A 21,109-nucleotide genomic window follows, 5' to 3' on the forward strand; every position below is an offset into this window, starting at 1 on the left:
TCATTATCAAACTGTACCTCTGAAAACTACTTCATCAGGTACTGAGTTTATCATTATACTTTATATGATGTATTACCATCATCCAGTCTGTTGAACATTGAACAAATGCTAATGCTAATTGATGCAAAATGAATGAGGGGTCGCATGAATAAGCTTTGCTTCTTCCTACTCCTTTTTGGGCATGCAGAATAGTGAATTGTTTTGTGTGATGTGTTCACTGTGATTGTGAGCATGTTCAAGATGAATGAAACAATTATTATTAGCATTGGGAGAGTCCCGTGTTCATGCTAGCAATATAAGGTTTCTAAGTGGAACTAAAGCTAGGATATCAGGATGTAATAGAACACTTTAGTAGTAGTATTATTAGTACAGAAGTATATCCTTAAGGAATGCTAATGGAATTCCAATGGACTGCTGCTAAGCAGCTAGTATCATCATCAAGACATATGAGGCGTCGGGTAAAAACTAAGCACAGCAAATGTGTTTTTATTGTTGTGATGGTAGAGCAGAGCCACCATTGACAAGGAGGACTTCCTTCAATAGAGCGGGCTAAGTCACATGACTCACCATGACGCCCTCATCTTCTCACTCTCACTCACTCTGTGCATTATTGCTATAGTAGTCGAAGTAGCGGTAGCAGTTCGGTAGTACGGTACTAGCTACTCCAATACCTAGCTTATAGGCACTTTGGTAAAAGATACGGCAGAAAAAGAAAAAAAAAGAAATCCAACGTGACAGGAAGTCCTGCAGCTTCAGGTCCAAAGTTGGAACATGGTGCTGCTCCCAGTCCCGTCACCATCACAAGATCCTGGTCTCTCTGTTCCTCCGAGGGTAGGACTCGGCTACAATGATGTCATCCGAATCATCCGAGTCCTGTGAATGGATGTCGTCTCCCGCGTCCAGCTCGCCGGTGCACAGGAGTTCTGCTTGCGCTGTTGGAAACACACCAGCACCGCATCTCAGAGTCTGTCACATAGATGCAGCCTAAGGCCTCATCTCTACCACAAACATGGAAATATCATATATAATAAATACTACATTCATTCATTCATTTTCTACCGCTTTTCCTCTTCGGGCGAGAGGCGGGGCACCCTGCCCAGTCCAGACACCCTGGACTGGTGGCCAGCCAATCACAGGGCACATATAGACAAACAACCATTCACACTCACATTCATACCTATGGACAATTTAGTCGCCAATTAACCTAGCATGTTTTTGGACTGTGGGAGGAAACCGGAGTACCCGGAGAAAACCCACGCATGCACAGGGAGAACATGCAAACTCCACACAGAGATGGCCGAGGGTGGAATTGAACCCAGGTCTCCTAGCTGCGAGGTCTGCGTGCTAACCACTTGACCGCCATGCCGCCTACATAAATATATCATATTATATATCATAATATTATTAATATATATCATAAAGGCTACATATTTGTGACTATTATTATTAATTACCTATTTAGCATTTTCATTGTGGTGGTTGCTTTTTTAAAAGTTGAAGACTACGTATGTAGGTTGTGAAAAAGATGTGTATGAGACAGGAATAACATAAAAGTGATATGACAATAAAGTGAAAATATTGAGATGATGAATGAATACTGTGAGCCATAATATGAGAAGAAAAAGAATGAATCGTTGATATGGATATTATAGATGTGTATCCCCATGTATGGATGGATGGCATGGATGGACCTTTAGGGGGCGTCCCGGAGACGGGCCACGGGTCTTGGGTGTCTGTCTGGTGTGTATGGGGTGCGGGTCCTAGGTGCAGCACGACATCAGGACAGGATGAGCACACCTTACCCTGCTAAGGAGAAATCAGAGAAAAACTTGGACACACACCTGCTGGGTTTGGTCCCGACGCAGACAGATGTCCTCTGGGTGCGAGCTCCGTCGGAACGTTTCCAGATGCGGACGAGTCAAAGGACCCCAAGCTGTGGCACAAGCACACGCCTTCACAGATGCGCACCTTTGGACATTGTTTCAAGAGCAGCCGGCGTCCCGGTCAGTCACCTGTGTGTCATATGCTGACTGCGAGCCAGATGGCCCCTGAATGCTGATTGGATGGCGGTCAAGGAAAGCTCGTCCAGCGCTTGGCTGTGGCACGGTGGTGTGGAATCCCCCGCCTGAAAGACCGCATGTTAGATGTTAGAAACACAAACACCTCCCCCCCGCCTTCTTTACACCTGCGCCGCCACCCTAGCGCTCCATCACCGCCCCCCGTCAAACTTTGCTGCTTCATCCTATGTCAAAGCAAAGTCTCCATTGTTCCCATCAACTTACCCATAATATTATGACATATGAGGAATAATCTCATTTTAGCAGTCAAACAGTTGATATCTTTGGGGAAAAGGATAGAATGTTATGAGAATAACGTCAACATATGATGAGAATAAGCTTGTCATTTGGTTCTTATGTTATGAATATTTGAAATCTTACTTCATATTTCAACTCTGCTACTAAGATGAGATTTTTCCTCATGTGTCATAAAATGGGAAAATGAGCTTGGGGTAAACGCATTATGGGACTCCAAAGTCCAAATCTTATGAGGGGTAAAAGGAATTTAAACAATTATTTGATTGTAATAGCACAGAGTAGAAATAGTATTATTAATATTTACCATGTGTTATCCATAACATGGATGAAGATTATTGAAGAAGAAATATTTGGAAAATAAAAACAGCAGCAAAAATGTAGGAAACAATGAAGGATTTTTTTTGGTTTGTTTTGACAGTTTGACAGCATCAGAGTATTCAGAGTTCATTATTTTTTATTGACTTTTACTCTGTACAATACAATATCTTGACTTTATCTGGTAAAATGACTGTTTTTCCTTCCGTCTTCCAGTAAATGTGATTCTCCTAATATTATGACTTTATTCCCACAATATTAGAATTAAGCTAATTTTCCAAAAATTACAACTTTATTTTGTTTTGTTTCTTTCTCATATGGCGACCTCTTTTTTTAATATTTCAACTCTGTCACTAAAACGCCATTTTATTCTGATATTTACCGTATTTTCCGGACAACAATTCACACTTTTTTTTCATAGTTTGGCTGTTCCTGCGAATTATACTCCGGAGCGACTTATAAATGAAAAAACTGTTTACCTTTTTTCTGTTCATGTTTATTTTTTTTGTGTAGCTGAATAACCATTGTGTTAGCATATCTTACACCTATTCAGCCTGTTCTCTATTGTTTTATTGTTAGCACTTGCCTTCCAAGAGGATGTAATGTCTGTTTTGGTCAAGTAGTTTGTAAAATAAAATACTCGCAAAAAATGTGACTTATACTCCAGTGCGACTTTTCTACCTAAATATGCATTTTTGGCCTTGTGCGACTTATAGTCCAGAAAATACGGTAATTGGCAGAAAATTACTCATCTTTCTTGTTAATTACTACTTTTTTTTATCCTAAATGATATTTTTTGTAATGTCCTGAAGGCCAATAAAAGAGCCACAGGCCACACCTTGGACAGCCCTGCTCTAAACGGAAGCAGGAAGTAGACTAAATATTATGTATGTAAAGAAGAATATATAGACTTTGGGCCACTTCATTGAACAGACATGCTAGGTGTACATACCTCACTTCTGTACTTCCTCCTGTTGATCACGTTTACATCCCACCTCGGACGCTCACATCCACCCTCCTCCTCCTCCTCCTCATCTTCTTCCTCCACCTCGTCGTCGGCGTCGTCCTCCTGAGAGGCAGCAGCCAAGGCGGGGTCAGACGGCTCGTGTTTTTCCTCCAGCGCCTGGACCCTTAGCTGCCTCGGTTCCTGCCTAAGAAACACCAACACATATCATGCATGAATGTGTGAACTAGTATGTACGGAGAGTCATTCCAAGTACAAAACCTCTTTATCGCCTTTTTAATTATGCTTTTTAACATGATTAGAGCCTGCTACACATGAAGTAACACCCCTATGGTCACCTTTACACTCCTATGACCTAATATAGTAGACATAATGAGGAAATAAGACCTAAATAGAACATAGTATAGTTGTGTGGTTAGTGCACAGACCTCACAGCTAGGAGACCCGGGTTCACCCTCGGCCATCTCTGTGTGGAGTTTGCATGGTTTCCTCCCACATTCCAAAAACATGCTAGGTTAATTGGCGACTTCAAATTGTCCATAGGTATGAATGTGAGTGTGAATGGTTGTTTGTCTATATGTGCCCTGTGATTGGCTGGCCACCAGTCCAGGGTGTACCCCGCATCTCGCCCGAAGACAGCTGGGAGGATAAGCAGTAGAAAATGAATGAGTGAATGAATGAATGTGAGGGCTTTAGCGTTAAATTAGGTATTTCCATTGTTAGCTAGCTCATTAACTCGTTTTCTTGCACTGGAATGCACAAACAATGGGAAAGAAATATGTGTTCATGTTTCACATAAGGATTGCGAATAATGGGCAAAATCCCCCCCCCCCAAAATTGAATAAATACATAAGATCTTAAAAAATAAATTAATAAATAAATTAAACACGGCGGTCGAGTGGTTAGCGCGCAGACCTCACAGTTAGGTGACCCGAGTTCAATCCCACCCTCGGCCATCTCTGTGTGGAGTTTGCATGTTCTACGCAGGTTTTCTCCGGGTACTCCGGTTTCCTCCCACATTCCAAAAACATGCTAGGTTAATTGGCGACTCCAAATTGTCCATAGGTATGAATGTGAGTGTGAATGGTTGTTTGTCTATATGTGCCCTGTGATTGGCTGGCCACCAGTCCAGGGTGTACCCAGACAGCTGGGATAGGCTCCAGCACACCCCGCGACCCTTGTGAGGATAAGCGGTAGAAAATGAATGAATGAATAGAACACAGTATGGACTCAATCATGTTAGCATCGGGAGAGTTCCTTGTTCCTTTTGTGTTTCTCCAGTTTCTGGACATTATGGCCATTAAGGACACTTTGCTTTAATATGCTATAGTTTAGTGTAATAATAGAGTGAAGGTGTGTAATTGGAAGTGTGACGTGGCGAGGTGTGATGGAATATAGTGGAGTACCCAAGCAAACTCTGGTACTCGTCCTGCTGCTGCCGTTGTTGTTGGCACTCTTTCTCCAGTCGTTCTCTTTCCGTCCTCAGCTGTTGCACTTCCTCTCTGGAAACACAGACGCACAAGGTTGGCTAAACGCTAGCAAAAGCTGCAAAACACTCCCACATACTCGTGCCGCCGTCGGTCCAATTCCCGTTGGCTCGTCTGCTCTGCTTTCCAGCGTTCCAACATCTGCTCCAGCTCTTCTTTTTCCATCTTCAGTTGTTCAACTACCTCACTGCAGACACCACAATCAGCAATTACTGCTTCTGTGCTAAACATGGCTGGATGTTGATGTTGTTATCTCGTCAGTGTGAATGTGTGATTCCACGTACGTGTGCAGCTGCCGTTCATCTTCCCACCCTACTCTTTCAGTCCTCAGCTGTCGCACCTCGTCTCTGGAAAGATAGTTTTACAGGTTATTTTTAATTAGCAAACCTCTACGTGGCTTATAAAACCTTCCACTCACTCTTTACTTGACAGCGACTCCTGAAGCCCCGCCCTCTCCGCCTCCAATTGGGTGACGCATCCCCTCAGATCGGGCGCCTCGTCCGCTTCCGTCGTCGTCCCCGTGGTGATGGTCTTGGTGGGCGTAGTCTGAACAGCCAGGTCCAGGGTCCTCGCGGCCGTGGTCTGAGATGCCTGGTGCAGAACGGCAGGGGGCGTGGTCTGACACTCCTGGTCCCACTGTTGTATGGTCCTGTTGGCATTTCTGGTGCTCTCTTCCAGCCTCTAGTAGGACAAACTGGACGTGATGATGATGTCAACGAGACCCTTCAAAAAGGTTCACTATAACGCAAATGTGGGCTCGAAAGTATGGTTACATGATCTTTCACCTTATCACATACTAGAGTATTAATTGGTCCTGTACCCTAGAAACCGCCCATGAATGATACAGGAAAAGGCCGAAATGATACTGTGTCAAAGCCCAGGGCTGATAAAATATAGAGTTTAACCATGTCCAGTATCAGCCCCCGTAGCGGTCCACTCAGAGTGCGCTGCTCTGGTATCGTGCCCGTGAAACAACCAATCAGAGAACAGCGCACAAGCGTGAACACACACTATAAATATTCCTAGTGCTTCTCCAGTCACCAAAAAAACCCAAACTTGATTAATGGAACTTTAATTGTCAGACATTGATAAGATAAGACTGTTGATAAAATATTATTGTTGAAATATTTTTTGCAATTGCTGTGTTTACACTGTTTAGATATAATACATGTAATAAACTGAACATTTTCTGGAAACAAAATGGTCTTTTGATTAAATAGTACGTGATAATAAGCTCATGATTAAATAGTATGTGATAATAATATCATCACATGGTTTGTCTGGTATCAGGCCCAGTATCATGCCCCCAAGTGTCAGTATCAGCCCGAGACCCTGATACCAAACAAACCATGTGATAACCTATAATTATCAGTCACTGTTGAATGAGAGGAAATAAGGAAGCCTGAACTGCGAACGATTACAATACAGTCCAAATAAAGCGGACAATGAAGCAGTATTGGAAAGTTGGAAAACACAGAGCAAGAAGCCTTTCATACCCCACCTTCACGCAAGGCAATTTATCACATAAAGGATACATTTCAAACTCTGGGTCCAGTGTGGAGCTCCACAATCTGGATGTCCAAAGACTTCCATGACTGAAGAGAATCAGAAGCTTACTTTTGGTTCACACAAATATAGTAGTAGAGATGCGCACTCTTTGTTTTCAAACTTTGTTCTTTAAGGCTAATATGGATACGGTACTGATAATCTAACGTTATTAAATGTCAAGGTGCACTGTATTCGGGCACACGCTCAGAGCAGCCACTGTGACACTGCGGAGTTCTCTGGCAAAACTTTGCACTTTTCAACTTACATGCCCAAGATCCTCATATTTGTGTCCTCCTGTCCTACATCTTAATGTTACGTTTGTGTATGTTATATATACTGTATGGCATCCATTATGCAGAGTTACAATACAGTCATCCTTCATTTATGTTAATTGGTTCCAAACCCAACCTAATAAGCACATTTCAGTTATATAGGATTATATCATTATTAGAGCCCTGTAGACAGGTATTGACACACCTATAGTCATCATTAAACCCCGACTATTCTTTGTGTACATCACATGCAGGCTACAAGATCACTGTAGGGACATAAACATGGCCACCAACATGTCACAGCCTGCTGGCGAGCTATCCGGTTAACCTCTCCAATCAACTTAGTGTTTCAAACGGAGTGGAAAAGAAGGACAAAGAAGCCAAAACCTTATCACTTACACACAGAATGAGAGGAGAACCCGTTTTTCGACTCAATCTCAGCCGCGGCACGTCCGCCCCCAGCTGCGGCAAGTGGGTTGGGTCTTTGCTGGTTCAGTAGCCAGCATCCGTGCAGCGTGAAAGGTAATGTAATCTAATGTCTAATGAAATTACTGATGCCTAGTCAACCTCGTTATTACCATTATTTTTTCATGAGATCTTTTTGAATAAACTGTGACGTGGTGAGGGAGGACTGTATGTGAAAAGTGGATGAAAGCACAATAGCGTTCCTTGGAGGCACGGACAAACACATGGGACTTTTGCATCTCTCCTTCCAATTCACTATCCTGGCCCCTCTCACGGGTGCACAATTAGATGAGAGCCTTAAGTGTGCAGTTTCCACTCACCCTCTCCAGTTCCAGCAGTCTTCTCAACAGCCTGTACTTGCTCCATTCCTTGTAACCTAGGACACACACACACACACCATCTACAAGTTGACAGTCTTCATTTGTGCATGTGTGTGTGCACGCGCACACGAGTCTTCCACTGTCGTAGTGCAATTCGAGACCTTTGAGTCCGACGGCAGGGCTCTCCGTGTCGAGCTCCTCCCTCAGCGTGGCGTTCTCCAGCTGAATTTGTTTGAGGTTCTCTGATAGACGAAGAACTGTGGAACTCAGCGCCTTCTGCTGCCTCCGGAAGACTTTATTGTCTGATATACCGCTGTGGACACAGGGGGGGGGGAGTGTTCCACAAAATAGGATTTTTTATCAGTGGAATATTTTTGTACTTGGGAGCATACAAAACACTAGAAACACATACAGAACCACCTTAGAAATACAATTTAGCATGATTAGAGCTGGGACGGTCGTGTGGTTAGAGCCCTCGGCCATCTCTGTGTGGAGTATGCATGTTCCCCCCGTGCATGCGTGGGTTTTCTCCGGGTACTCCGGTTTCCTCCCACATTCCAAAAACATGCTAGGTTAATTGGCGACTCCAAATTGTCTATAGGTATGAATGTGAGTGTGAATGGTTGTTTGTCTATATGTGCCCTGTGATTGGCTGGCCACCAGTCCAGGGTGTACACCGCCTCTCGCCCGAAGACAGCTGGGATAGGCTCCAGCACCCCTCCCGCGACCCTCGTGAGGAAAGGCGGTAGAAAATGAATGAATGAATCATATTTTACATGACCTCTCATGGCCCTGCAGTACCACCACAGCCCAGACTTTGAGAACCACTGTCCTAAACTAATATTTCATAGGAGGAATATCAAGTTTAGGACTTCAAAATGAAAATGATGTTGAAAAATATGGTGTTTCTATTGACCGTCAGTGTATTTTTGAAAAACCGTGATCGCAAAGTGACAAGGGATTACTGTACAGTGAGGAAAACCACAAACAGTACAGTATTGTGGAAAAAACATCAGCATATCATTAAAAAACACATAAGACAGGCCCTGAAAGGAAGATTAGAACTTGAGCCAACCTTTTCTCTGAAGCTTCGAGAAGCAACCTCAGTCTTTGGATCTGAAAGATACACACACACACACACACAGCATCTTAGTGAAGCTGTATATCCAGCTATGACAAAATAGGAAAATTACAAAAAAAAATTCTCCAAAATGTCTTGCAACAATAAAGAATTCGTAATTCATAAAAAGCAGTCCAGTCTAATCTTGTGATGGATGGAGAGACACGATTTATGTCTGAGTTGTCTCACCTCTCCACAATAGTTTTTCAAGGTCATCCTCATCTCCTCCAGGTTGGTGGCCCTCAGCTGGCTCTGTAGTTTTCTGTGGAATGGGAAAAAAAACAGAGAGGTCATGATCCGATAGTATGACAAGATCCTGATGATCATATTTTACCCGATGGTGTTCTCCTTCTCTCGACACTGCTGCTCCAGCTTCAGGATTCTCTGCTTCAGCCCGTTGGCAACCTTTAACGGACAGATGTATACATGCTATGTTATGGTCAGAGATGAACACACATGCCTCTCTCTTTTCTGTGGGTTCTAAAGGTATAAAAACGAGGCAGGTAGCTAACGGGCGTAATGGGACACCCCTATTCCACCAAAAAACCTCTCATTGGTTTATATTAGGGCTAATAAGGAAAACATGTTAGTAACACATTTAAGGAAATTTCCTTTAACGGCACTATTTTTTTGGACATTTGGTTAACATGCACTGGTCCCGTTTTGGCCCTCGGCCCACGCCTTAGTGCGGGAAAACCAAAGTTATTTCTACTAGCTGTTGCTGTGAGTTGACTTCTTAGGGAGTATATGGAGTGCCACAGAGAGGTGAGAAGGTACTGGAGCACTGCCCCCATATTTTTGGGGGGAATTTGTGCGTCCCATTATGCCTCTTTTTAGCTGTTTTTATATCTTTAGAATGCACAAAAAAAATTCACGCATGTGGATCATGTGCAAAATTCAGAAGAAAGTGCGCTTCGGAATTCACGATGCACATTCAGATGAAAACTGCCTTACCACACTGCCTTCATGTTTCTTGTCCACCAAGCTGCGAGTGTACTCCGACTTCTGTCAAGAGATGTGATAGATAGGAGGAAAAACCACATATGAAAAAAAAAAGTGGAATGCTGAACAATCCTACATTGGTGGGATCCAGGAGCTCTTCCAGCTGCTTCTCTCGTTTGGCATTGTCTTCCTCAAGGCGGCGAATTTTGGCTTTCAATTTGTGGTTGTCAGACTTCTGCTCGTGGAGACTCTGCACAGACAGCAGCGGCCATTGATGACACACAAAGGCTCCAAGGAACACCTCTAACAACCGCCAGGGTCTCCAATTAGGACCTAGTCAAAAACCACTGGTGTGGGCTGCTGTGGCTGGAGGCAACCTCCTGGTGTCATGTGTTTTTATAATTACCGTATTACAAGATGGCACAGGCTGGGACTACGGGAACCAGGCGATACGAAATTTTGAGAATTTAAGAAAAACTACAATGAAAAACTATGTCTGGACAAACAAACTTTATTTAACCGAGTAACAAAACAGTGCTGGTGCATTTTGAAACAAACGATATTGTCAACATTTTTGGAAAGCAAATAAAGCACTAATATTATGATAATATCACAATAACGCAATATTTTCTTTCATATGCAAGCTTTCACTCTGTCAATTTCTGGTGTTTGGGACATGCATTTTCTGTCAAACGCTTGCAGCATTTCTTGAAACGCTGGCTTTTCAACTGTATTAAAGAGCAGCATTTCTTCAGCCATGATTTTGGGCACCATTTTGCACAGTTCCGACCAAACGCCTCAGTGAGTGTTGGGTGTCAGGATGAAGGCTCTGCATCACCCGGCCTTCTTGGAGTCTACCAGGCGGGGTTGCTGGAGAGCATCCCAGCTGGTGACTCCACTGATTCACCGATCACGGTTGGGTCTGGAAGTAATTAACCACCATAAACGAGGGATTACATTTGTTTTTACATTTAGGACTCTCCAATGATTGTGTGATTCCAATGAACACCTTGTTCTTAGCGGTTTAGCTAAATAAACACACCAGCTACGATTACAGCATATACCGTCAGGTCTCCCTGTCCTTTCTTATCAGTATTGGTCGGAAGAGGCCATTAAAGTGCCACAGATGTTCTGCTTAGCAACAAGCTACAACACAAACATGAAAAGATAATCCCAAGCATTTTTCCGAAGCTATGCCTTGTCTTGCTCATGTTATGCGCTAACGATGGATCTGCGCGATCGATCGATAACGCTACGCCCGAGATGGATCCATCGTTAGCGCACAAATTGTTCGATTTCTGCACTCACGATCGATGGTATATTACTGCGCCCGGGATGGATGTGTGTAGTTTGTTTAGATGCCAACAGATGGCAGAGCTGAGCGTTGTTACTTACGAGAATCAACAAGAAGTCGATGCATGCAAATTTCAAATCTTTGATTAATTGTCAAGCAGTTCACTTTGTTACCGTTCTCGGCGGGGGGGGGGGGGGGGGGGGGGGGTGAACCCGAACCCCTAAGCCTAACCCTAACCCTGTCATTGTATGCAATTAGCAGATCAGCGATCGTCATTATATCGTCAGCGCAATGTCAAAGCATCGGTCTCCAGCGCAAGGCAGTTATATCCATCGTGAGCGCAGAAATCGATCTCGATCTCGGGCGCAGCGCTATCGACCGATCGCGCAGATCCATCGTTAGCGCGTAATACTCATACACGTACCTTCTTGAGGAGCATAAGCTCACTTTGGATGTCCTCCTTCTCTCTGTAGTCACAGACGCCTAAAAATGAGCAGGGACAAATGAAGATGGACACTCATGGTCTCCCAACCAGGCCCCGCTTCTTGACATACCGTTGGAGGAAGAATGAAGATGTTTCTTCGGGGGTAATGCATGTCTGGGAAAATCCGGAGTCAAAGTCCAGTCTGATATCTGATCTACGCAAGAAAAACACAGTATAGTCAAATGTTACAGTACTTGACTTTGCAAGGTGGTGTCTCCTCGTGTCATCATTGTTGTGCGCAACACCATCATTACCATCATTAATAGACTGCGCCCCGGGACCTTTGTGTTTTGTTCCTACCGTGGTGGTTGCTGAGGGACGTCAGGCGAGCTGAGCCAGTCTCCCCAGGGGTGTCGCACATAGACGCCCTCGGGAGCCTCCAGGCTGTCACTGCCGCCGGTGGTCCTCTCCTGGCATTCATATTCAGGCTGGAAAAGTACGGAGACCCTGAAAGGAGAATGAGGCAGGAGTTAGCCATTTCTTGATGAATATTCAGAATGGAAGGATACTTACTGAAGGGCGGAGGAGGCTTTCCTGATCTCTTCTTTGGTGTCTGAGGGAAAACAAAAGGGTATGATATGAAGTATTGACATTGAGAGATGACTTACAGGTATTTGTTGGAATACCTTTTTCAAATCGCTAGAGTATAAGGAGCCATCCTCGGGCTGAGGCGTATACAGAAAACGACAACACACATGAACTTGTAGTACTTTTGACTGAGAGCAGCGTCAAATTACTTACCAGCACCTCGCAGTCTTCGTCCGTGAGAACATCACTGGCCCCCGCGGACATGTTGGCAGCCGACGAGGGAGCGTGTTAGGCGGACATGTCAGCTTCTGGTGCTGGCATGGAGTGGAGACATGAGGAGGCTGCCAGGGACACACACCATGACAATGAAGCATCAGTATCCACTGGTAACAAGGCCTGACTCCCTGGCCACCCTCCCCTAAAAAAACAACCCATATACCGGTGGGGGAGTCATTTTAACCAAAGGTCAAACCAGAGATATTCAGAAATCATTCAATGACATTTAAGGTAGAAACGTGAGGGCGAACATGGCGTCACTAGTTTGTTGTGGACGTCTGTGTGACGTCACAGTGTTGTCCGTTTTGTGTCCAAATGGTGAAGGCTTAAGTATGCTGTCAAACTAGGATTTTTTAAAAACACGACTGTACCTTATTTCCCGTTTCTCATCAGCCACGATGTCCATCAAATCATTTTGAAGACGAGGAGGCTCATAAAACAGTAGCATCGCTACTACCGCCCATCCTCTCACTCCGTCGTCCCTTTTAATTTAAATGGAACTCGCGTTAGCATTAGCATTAGCATCGGCTGCTCATTTCACGTTCTCTACGGAGGTTCTACCGGTGGTGGTTCTCAGCGACGTGTCACAAAAGCTACGTCAACATGTTTTCTCTTCAGCGAGGAGATTCGAGTCTTCTGGCAACCAAGCAACCGTTTGTTTGTGACTGCACCGCTGCACAGAAACCTTAAATTTCTGTTAATGGTTACCGGAAACTATAATCGTGCCTACAAAGTAAAAGCTCGAGCCTGAAATACCGTGGGCAACTCCTGCGTCGTGTCACGTATTTTCTGATTGATTTTGCTTCATTGTGGAGCTTTCATTCTAAATCATTACAACCACACCTGTTGTAATTATATGGAGCCAAATGTAATATTTTGGCAAAGTATTGTGTTTCGCGTCTAAAACTTACTTCCGTTCACTTTCTGTTTTCCTATTGGCTACTAAAATAATAAAGGCGGGCCTTACAGAGTTTTCTTCCAATACAAAGAGAGAAAAGTGCGAGGGAAAACAGTAGATGGACGTCCAGTTACTTATGTCATATCTGGTCGTTTTTAGTCCCGGCTCAAAGACATTGGAGGGAACCGTCATGTCCAAAACCGTATAGACTGGCTTTTACTAAGATAGTCCCTTATAACGGGAAAAGTGTTCATGAAAAGTGTTATTGAAATACATCGTTGGAACTCTAAAATGTGAAATAGCCACCTGGAAGAATGTCCAGCGACGCTATATGGGGGTCTTGGGAGTCTAGCTAGCTTATAGCAGCCCGGAAATAGTGGGTAAAATCTGGATGAAAATTGGCTATGGAGCTCAAACAATGCAGCGAAACGATGAAGGACATATACAAGAATGTATTGATTGGAGTAAATCATTTCAACCACATGCACCTTTACTTGCTCTCATCTTCAAAATATTGCATAAACACGCAGAGTGTGTGGGCTTGTCCACCGGAACTGCCTCTGGGTCACGTGGTTAAACACACAGGTGTTGGCCCCATAAAACTACACTAAGCTAAATGAAACTAATCCATTACAGCTCAAATGTCACTTTACTGCAAAACTGGATTAAAAAAAAGTACAACGCTGCAATGATGTTCTAATAGTATGCTGCAATGAACAAGTGTGGATTTGGGAGTACAAGTGCTCAGTGACTTTTTCCAGGTCTGCATGATCCCAAGAAGATGTTTTGGTGAGTAAACTCGCACTTCTTGTGTCTCTCTCAGACTGAAGTATGAAATTGCACCTTTTATGTAAAAAAACACAAACGTAATATGAATCACGTGTCAGTGGAGCTATTCATGATAATTTGAAAAACTGATGTAGCGAGGGACCACTGTACAATACAAACAATACTATTTTCTGCAAATGCCGCCTTCCTGATTTCTTCTTTTTTTGTCACACTTCCATGTTTGAGATGATCAAGCAAATGTAAATACTAGTCAATGGCAACACAAGTCAACACTTGGGTTTTGAAGTGAAACTTTATATTATTACGATCATTTCGATGGGATGGTCTTCTGTTTTTAGGAAGCTACTGCAACAACGCCAGTCAAAGATTGTCTATGTAACAGGAATGGTCTGCTGTTTTTAGGAAGCTACTGCAACAACGGCAGTCAAAGATTGTCTATGCGACAGGGATGGTCTGCTGTTTTTAGGAAACTACTGCAACAAAGCCAGTCAAAGATTGTCTATACGACAGAGATGGTCTGTTGTTTTTAGGAAGCTACTGCAACAACGGCAATCAAAGATTGTCTATGCGACGGGGATGGTCTGCTGTTTTTAGGAAGCTACTGCAACAACGCCAGTCAAAGATTGTCTATGTAACAGGGATGTTCTGCTGTTTTTAGGAAGCTACTGCAACAACGCCAGTCAAAGATTGTCTATATGGCAGAGATGGTCTGCTGTTTTTCAGAAGCTACTGCAACAAAGCCAGTCAAAGATTGTCTATGTGGCAGGGATGTTCTTCTGTTTTTCGGAAGCTACTGCAACAATGGCAGTCAAAGATTGTGTATGCGACAGGGATGGTCTGCTGTTTTAGGAAGCTACTGCAACAGCGCCAGTCAAAGATTGTCTATATGGCAGAGATGGTCTGCTGTTTTTCAGAAGCTACTGCAACAATGCCAGTCAAAGATTGTCTATGTAACAGGGATGGTCTGCTGTTTTTAGGAAGCTACTGCAACAACGGCAATCAAAGATTGTCTATGAGGCAGTGATGGTCTGCTGTTTTAGGAAGCTACTGCAACAAGGCCAGTCAAAGATTGTCTACGCAACAGGGATGGTCTGCTGTTTTTAGGAAGCTACTGCAACAACGTCAGTCAAAGATTGTCTATGTGGCAGAGATCTTCTGTTTTTCGGAAGCTACTGCAACAACGCCAGTCAAAGATTGTCTATATGGCAGGAATGGTCTGCTGTTTTTCAGAAGCCACTGCAACAACGCCAGTCAAAGATTGTCTATGTGACAGAGATGGTCTGCTGTTTTTAGGAAGCTACTGCAATAACGCCAGTCAAAGATTGTCTACGTGACAGGGATGGTCTGCTGTTTTTAGGAAGCTACTGCAACAAAGCCAGTCAAAGATTGTCTATACGACTGAGATGGTCTGCTGTTTTTAGGAAGCTACTCTCATTCTTCCAACAGCCTGAGGATAAAGAGGAGGTGTCCGAACTGTAGTGGTCTGCTCCAGTCCGCTCCTGCCTGCCTACAGGGGCGGGTACAGCTTCTCTTCCGTTAGGGGACACCCGTCCTACTCCTCATCATCTTCCTCCTCCTCAGCAGCAGTCAGCAGAGCTCGTCTCCGTCCCGAACCCAGCCCGTCCTCTGCTTCTCAATCATGTCCGCCAACTGGGCCGGCGGAGACCTGCTGCGGGTCCCCCTGGGACTCATCAACAGCGAGGCCAAGTACCTGACCGCCGAGACGTTCGGCTTTAAGATCAACGCCTCAGCCGGCAGCCTGAAGAAGAAGCAGACGTGGACGCTGGAGCAGACCGGCGAGGACGGCAGCGTCGTCTTCCTCCTGTCCCACCTGGGCCGCTACCTGGGGGCGGACAAGGACGGCAACGTGACGGCGGACAGCGAGGTGCGCTCCCCGGACTGCCGCTTCCTCATCGCGGCGCACGAAGACGGCCGCTGGTCGCTGCAGTCGGAGCCGCACGGCCGATATCTGGGCGGCAGCCAGGACCGCATCACTTGCTTCGCGCAGACGGCGTCCGCGGCGGAGAGGTGGAGCGTACACCTTGCCGTGCACCCTCAGGTCAACCTCTACAGCGTGGCGCGTAAACGCTTCCTCCACCTCAGCTCACGCGGGGAGGTGTCCGCGGACCGGGACGCCCCTTGGGGGGTGGACTCGCTCGTCACCCTGGTCTACCGAGACCAACGCTACCACCTGGAGACCTCGGACAACCGCTTCCTGCGCAGTGACGGCGGCCTGGTCCCGGCCACCGAGAGGGACACCGGCTACGTGCTGGAGTTCCGCTCCGGAAAAGTGGCCTTCCGAGACTGCAGCGGTCGTTACCTGGCGCCGACGGGGCCCACGGGGACGGTCAAGGCCGGGAAGGTGACCAGGGTGGGGAAGGATGAGCTGTTTGGCCTGGAGAGGAGTCATGCGCAAGTTGTCCTCACTGCTGCCAACGACAGGAACGTATCCACTCGGCAAGGTGAGACGAGGGATGGGGGGGCACAGACCCACCCCCTTTTGTTTGGTGTCTCTTTGTTTTTATAGGATCAACTGGAGCCTATAGAGTCAAACACAATCCGTCCCCAAATGGTCCACTTACAGGACAAAAACATTGATCGTCAAAGATCCTCTAATTGACAGGAGCGTGCTGCTGTTTTAGCAATGTTCTACATCAAAGCTTGTCAAAGATGTTGTCGTCAAGTGGGTACTTGATCGATTGATTGATTGATTGATTGATTGATTGATCCTGGCAAAGAATAGAGTAATAAATAAGGTCATGGTGATACGCCCTGGTCTCCACCATGCGGTATTCATCATCCCACCCCTCCTCTTCCTCTTCTTGCCGCGTCTCCTTTGCCACTTTTGCCGCAGTAATTCTACACGTGCACCTCCAGGATTTTTTCTTTTCCATCCCAGGAGACTGTAAAGCAGAGGTCTGGTTGCCATGGAGACAGCACACCACTGTGATGGATGGAGCCTGTCTGTCTGCTGTTTTTTTCCAAATGTACATCATCTTTGTTTCAATTGGGTCGCCCACCTGATGTCACCAGCTGACATAATGACATGCGTAATTGTCCGCTTCTCCAGGTGTGGACCTATCAGCCAATCAGGACGAGGAAGGAGACCAGGAAGTCTTCCAACTGGAGATGAGCCCCGAGGACAGGAAGTGTGCTTTTAGGACCTCTGCCGGCAAATACTGGACCTTGACGCCCGCCGGCGGACTGCAGTGCACTGCCGCCGCCAAGTACACGGAAAACATGCATTTGACCGGCTAAGCGTCATACGTTAGCCTCATGCTAAGTGGCTACGTCTTTCTTTGTGTGTCCGTAAGGTGCGGCGACTCCTACTTTGACCTGGAGTGGCGTGACGGTCGCGTTTGCGTGCGTGCGGCCAACGGCAAGTACGTGACGGCTAAGAGGAACGGCCAGTTAGCCGCAACCGTCGACAACCAAGGTTTGTCCAAGTCTTTGAAGGCATCACGCACGCTTTCCACAAATAACATTTCAAAATGTTTTTGTCTTTTGTAGAATTCATGCATCATGCAGAACATTTTTTTTAGCTAGTTAGCTACTAACCCAACCATATGACCACATCACATCCAAGACAGCCGTACGTAAACAACCTGTGACCGCCATCTTTGTTGGGCCGTAAACCTAACAAATAACCCTCTAAACCGGATACTTGCCATCTGCTAACTATAAACCGAGTATTAGCGAATACACTGGAACCTTGCAAAGCCTCAGAAAATCATATATGATTCCGATTCCTTCTTATGAGTCACACACTGAAGGGAATCGGGTACTCACTTGAATCAAAGAGTCACAAGTTACCACCCTACCCGTCTCAGGAGTTGTCTCACATTTAATCGCGTCCTGACATGTTACCTGGCTAGTGGCGGGGGAGAGTACATGAACAAGTTCTGATTCGTTATAAAACTCATGAGTTTCGAACGATTCGTTCATTGCACATCATCTCATGTTTTCAATTAAGGTAAAAGTACGTTCAAGTGTTCTTTTCTATTCATTTAGAAATGTTTTGGCCATGGAAAACTATCATTGTAAAACGAAAAAAGCATATTTTGTGTGAGTCAACTACTGATGACATTATAGACGGTGTAACTCCCAGTTCCGGTTGCCATTTTGTTGGCTAGCTATAGGATGCTAACAAGGAAGGATGTTTTCATTCATTCATTCATTCATTCATTTTCTACGGCTTATCCTTATACAAGGGTCGCAGGGGTGCTGGAGCCTATCCCAGCTGTCTTTGGGCAAGAGGCGGGGTACACCCTGGGCTGGTGGCCAGCCAATCACAGGGCACATATAGACAAACAACCATTCACACTCGCATCCATACAAAAATACATTATGGAGTAACTACAGAATGCACACAAACCAAGGCATATTTGTGCTGTAAATGTTAACCAAAACATACGCTAACCGAGGTTTCCCTGTAATGCAAACATAGTGATGTCATCAAAGTGTTTATGTCAGCGTAACATTAAAAAAACGCTGGATGTGCTACATGGTAAGGAAGTGATAGCAATCGATATTATTGATGTACGCTAACCAGCGTCTGCCCTCAGGAGAGGCAGAGCACTTCCTGATGAAACTCATCAACCGTCCAATCATAGTCCTCCGTGGCGAGCACGGTTTCATCGGCGCACGTAAGGCGGGCGGGGCCACCTTGGACTCCAACCGTGCATCCTACGATGTTTTCCAGCTGGAGTTCCTCAACAGCGCGTACGCCCTCAAAGGTAGGCGGCCATGTTGAATGGGCCTGACCTTGGTTACTATGAGCTATGAGGGTGTTGTTTTATTTGACCTTCGCGTAGCCTTGTTGATGTGACCTAGGCTTACCTTTTAGGGTACCTTTTATATAGCTTAGCCTTGTTTAGCTTATTTTAGCCTAGCCTAGCATAGCTTATCTTATTTTTGCTGTCTTGTAACATTGCTTATCTTATTTTAGCTCAGCATCATTTAGCATCTTAGCTTAGCTTAGAGGACGTACAGTATAAAATGCCGACGGCATGCTAGCAACCAGGTGTTCACACAACATGTGACATGTCCATCAAAATTTCTGCTGAAATTTTCTAGCATTAGCAAATATTGGTCATTGAATGTGTCGCTAATCCTGTCTTTGCATGAGCTGTTTCTTGGTTACAGAAAAAAACGCTAAATTCTCTCCCAGAGAGAACGCTAAGTACGCTAATGTGGCTTTTGCAGACTGCCAAGGGAGGCGCTGGTGTGTCGGCAGCGACTCGGCGGTGTCGTGCGGCGATAGCGCTCCGGCGAACTTCCTCTTTGAGTTCTGCGACCTGAACAAGATGGCGGTGCGTGTCTCGGGGGGGAAGTATCTCAAAGGAGACCACGCCGGGGGGCTCAAGGCGAGTGCCGACTCCCTGGATGGCGCCACCTTGTGGGAATACTGAGGAATACACAGCACATATTTCGTATCGGACTAATTCTTTTTCCTCTAGTTTAATCTCTTATCACTATGCTCTTTAGGTTCAATGCCACACGTATTGCTACTTTGCTTGCACGCTAAAACGTGTTTCCCATAGGAAATAATACACTTTGTTTGAACCCCTTTCATAAGCTTAGAAGAGATCCATTTGAGGATAACTGGTTAGCTTGTTAGCTATTTTGCCTGGTGCCGAGAGTCCCTGGAACATAATAGTTGTGCAATCCAGTGTAAACAATGAATAGTAGGAATGTAAAGATGACTATAGGGGTGTTATTTCATGTCTAGGGGGCTCTAATCATGTTAAAAAATGTATTAAGAAGGTGATAACAGGTTTTCTATGCCTAATATGTCTTATTTTTGCTTACTAGACTTAATGTCGTGGCCAGCCAAGGGGAGGAAGCAAGCTTTTTGCACAAAACTGTTAGAAAAACGTGATAAGCACATCAAAAAGATGCTGCAAATAAAACCGGGACAGCATCTAAGTATCAAAGTCATTGTGGACGTGCCTTTTATGTATTTTTTGATGTCAGCCTGCAACTGAAATCAGTAAAAACAAAACAAGGAAGTACTTTTGATTGTCATGGTTGAGTACAGCTTATGTGTGGGAGGAGGAGGGTTGGAAGATAAAAAAAAGGAGATGACCTGCTCCACTTCCTCAGAATAAAACACTCCAGTCATTGCAAAAGTGTGCGTGCAAACTTTTTCTTTTCTTTTTTTTTAATGGGAAGGCGCCTACTGGCTGCAGCATCTCTGCTTGTTGCCATGGTAACTCCAGGCACACATGAAGTGTGGGAGTACAAAGATACACATTCATATATAAAAAATAAACCTCTTATTCATGTGTTCTCACACAGGACACTTCAATAAGTACAGCATATGATGAAATCCAATGGGCATTCTTTTTCTATGCTGCTGATCCTCACTCGGGTGGATGGGGTATGCTGGAGCCTATCCCAGCTGATTTCAGGCGAGAGGCGGGGTACAATTTAGACAGTTTAGACTCACCAATTAACCTACATCAGGGGTCGGGAACCTTTTTGGCTAAGAGAGCCATGAAGGCCAGATATTTTAAAATGTGTATCTGTGAGAGCCATATACATTTTTTAAACATTGAATGCAATAAAATGTGTGCATTTTTATGTAAGACCAACAGTTTTAGATATAATGGGCTCTAATTACGTAGACCAGGCACACTACCCCACGCCAATGGGGTGTGGCCAGCACACTTTCGTGAGCAATAAATCAAATACTTGCTGCCATTAATGCAACTTCTGCTGCTGCATGGTTTTGCACCGTACTCCGTACACATATTTCATTCTTTTGGCCATCTTCGTCAGAAGGCTTGGTTCTGCAGCTTTAGCTAGGTGACTATTTGACTAAAGGAGGAACGTTTGCATTTACATGTTGACAGGTAGACTACTGCATTACCCAGTAATAATCGAGTTTTGGTGTTTGACCTGGAAAATATCATCAGGAAAGATGGATATGGTTGGCCGTATTGCAGTAGAAAAGAGATGGACGGATTAAAATGCATAAGAAAGTTGTTGATTATTTTTAACAGTCATTTCTGTGATGTTTACTTTAAAATGTTAGCAAAAATACATTTTTATTGTGGTAAGAAACGCTTGAGAGCCAGATACAGTAAT

The 21,109-nt window shown here is 44.9% G+C and overlaps 2 protein-coding genes across 8 annotated transcripts; one reads left to right on the forward strand and one right to left on the reverse strand.

Annotated features, from left to right (window-relative positions):
* Positions 1-459: 459 nt before the first annotated feature.
* On the reverse strand, positions 460-13,207 carry iqce (IQ motif containing E). Of its 5 annotated transcripts, XM_058085365.1 has the most exons (24): positions 12,892-13,207; positions 12,702-12,812; positions 12,268-12,395; positions 12,153-12,191; positions 12,040-12,079; positions 11,827-11,973; positions 11,597-11,680; positions 11,467-11,525; positions 9,885-9,998; positions 9,761-9,811; positions 9,141-9,211; positions 8,996-9,068; positions 8,762-8,802; positions 7,848-7,999; positions 7,687-7,742; positions 5,500-5,762; positions 5,366-5,428; positions 5,161-5,268; positions 5,001-5,096; positions 3,583-3,781; positions 2,013-2,125; positions 1,842-1,933; positions 1,692-1,760; positions 460-932 (listed from the first exon to the last, which is right to left on the reverse strand). In XM_058085365.1, exons 3-24 carry the CDS (start codon positions 12,316-12,318, stop codon positions 799-801), a joined length of 2,115 nt encoding a protein of 704 aa, XP_057941348.1. In that variant the 5' UTR covers positions 12,319-12,395; positions 12,702-12,812; positions 12,892-13,207; the 3' UTR covers positions 460-798. The 5 variants fall into 5 exon arrangements, with proteins under 5 accessions (XP_057941348.1, XP_057941339.1, XP_057941356.1 ...); XM_058085356.1 differs by having other exon boundaries at positions 12,702-13,207; XM_058085373.1 differs by lacking the exon at positions 12,153-12,191 and having other exon boundaries at positions 12,702-13,206.
* A 154-nt stretch (positions 13,208-13,361) lies between these two features.
* On the forward strand, positions 13,362-20,133 carry fscn1b (fascin actin-bundling protein 1b). 3 transcript variants are annotated; one of them, XM_058085414.1, is made up of 7 exons: positions 13,362-14,017; positions 15,602-16,479; positions 17,088-17,244; positions 17,332-17,453; positions 18,583-18,753; positions 19,223-19,329; positions 19,832-20,133. In XM_058085414.1, exons 1-7 carry the CDS (start codon positions 14,010-14,012, stop codon positions 19,835-19,837), a joined length of 1,449 nt encoding a protein of 482 aa, XP_057941397.1. In that variant the 5' UTR covers positions 13,362-14,009; the 3' UTR covers positions 19,838-20,133. The 3 variants fall into 3 exon arrangements, with proteins under 3 accessions (XP_057941397.1, XP_057941378.1, XP_057941387.1); XM_058085395.1 differs by having other exon boundaries at positions 13,369-14,017; positions 19,223-20,133; XM_058085404.1 differs by having other exon boundaries at positions 13,370-14,017; positions 15,464-16,479; positions 19,223-20,133.
* Positions 20,134-21,109: the final 976 nt, after the last annotated feature.

This window comes from Doryrhamphus excisus, chromosome 1, assembly GCF_030265055.1.
Source record: "Doryrhamphus excisus isolate RoL2022-K1 chromosome 1, RoL_Dexc_1.0, whole genome shotgun sequence".
NCBI classification, from domain to species: Eukaryota; Metazoa; Chordata; class Actinopteri; order Syngnathiformes; family Syngnathidae; genus Doryrhamphus; species Doryrhamphus excisus.

What these genes read in the sequence shown, in the direction of transcription:
- iqce (XM_058085365.1), bottom strand. Translation starts at nt 12,318, where the DNA reads ATGTCCGCGGGGGCCAGTGATGTTCTCACGGACGAAGACTGCGAGGTG. An exon ending in AAAGCCTCCTCCGCCCTTCA is followed by an intron (nt 11,974 to 12,039) that starts GTAAGTATCCTT and finishes TTCTCCTTTCAG; the next exon opens with GGTCTCCGTACTTTTCCAGC. An exon ending in TGAAAAACTATTGTGGAGAG is followed by an intron (nt 8,803 to 8,995) that starts GTGAGACAACTC and finishes TGTATCTTTCAG; the next exon opens with ATCCAAAGACTGAGGTTGCT.
- fscn1b (XM_058085395.1), top strand. An exon ending in GAACGTATCCACTCGGCAAG is followed by an intron (nt 16,480 to 17,087) that starts GTGAGACGAGGG and finishes CCGCTTCTCCAG; the next exon opens with GTGTGGACCTATCAGCCAAT. An exon ending in CAGCGCGTACGCCCTCAAAG is followed by an intron (nt 18,754 to 19,222) that starts GTAGGCGGCCAT and finishes TGGCTTTTGCAG; the next exon opens with ACTGCCAAGGGAGGCGCTGG.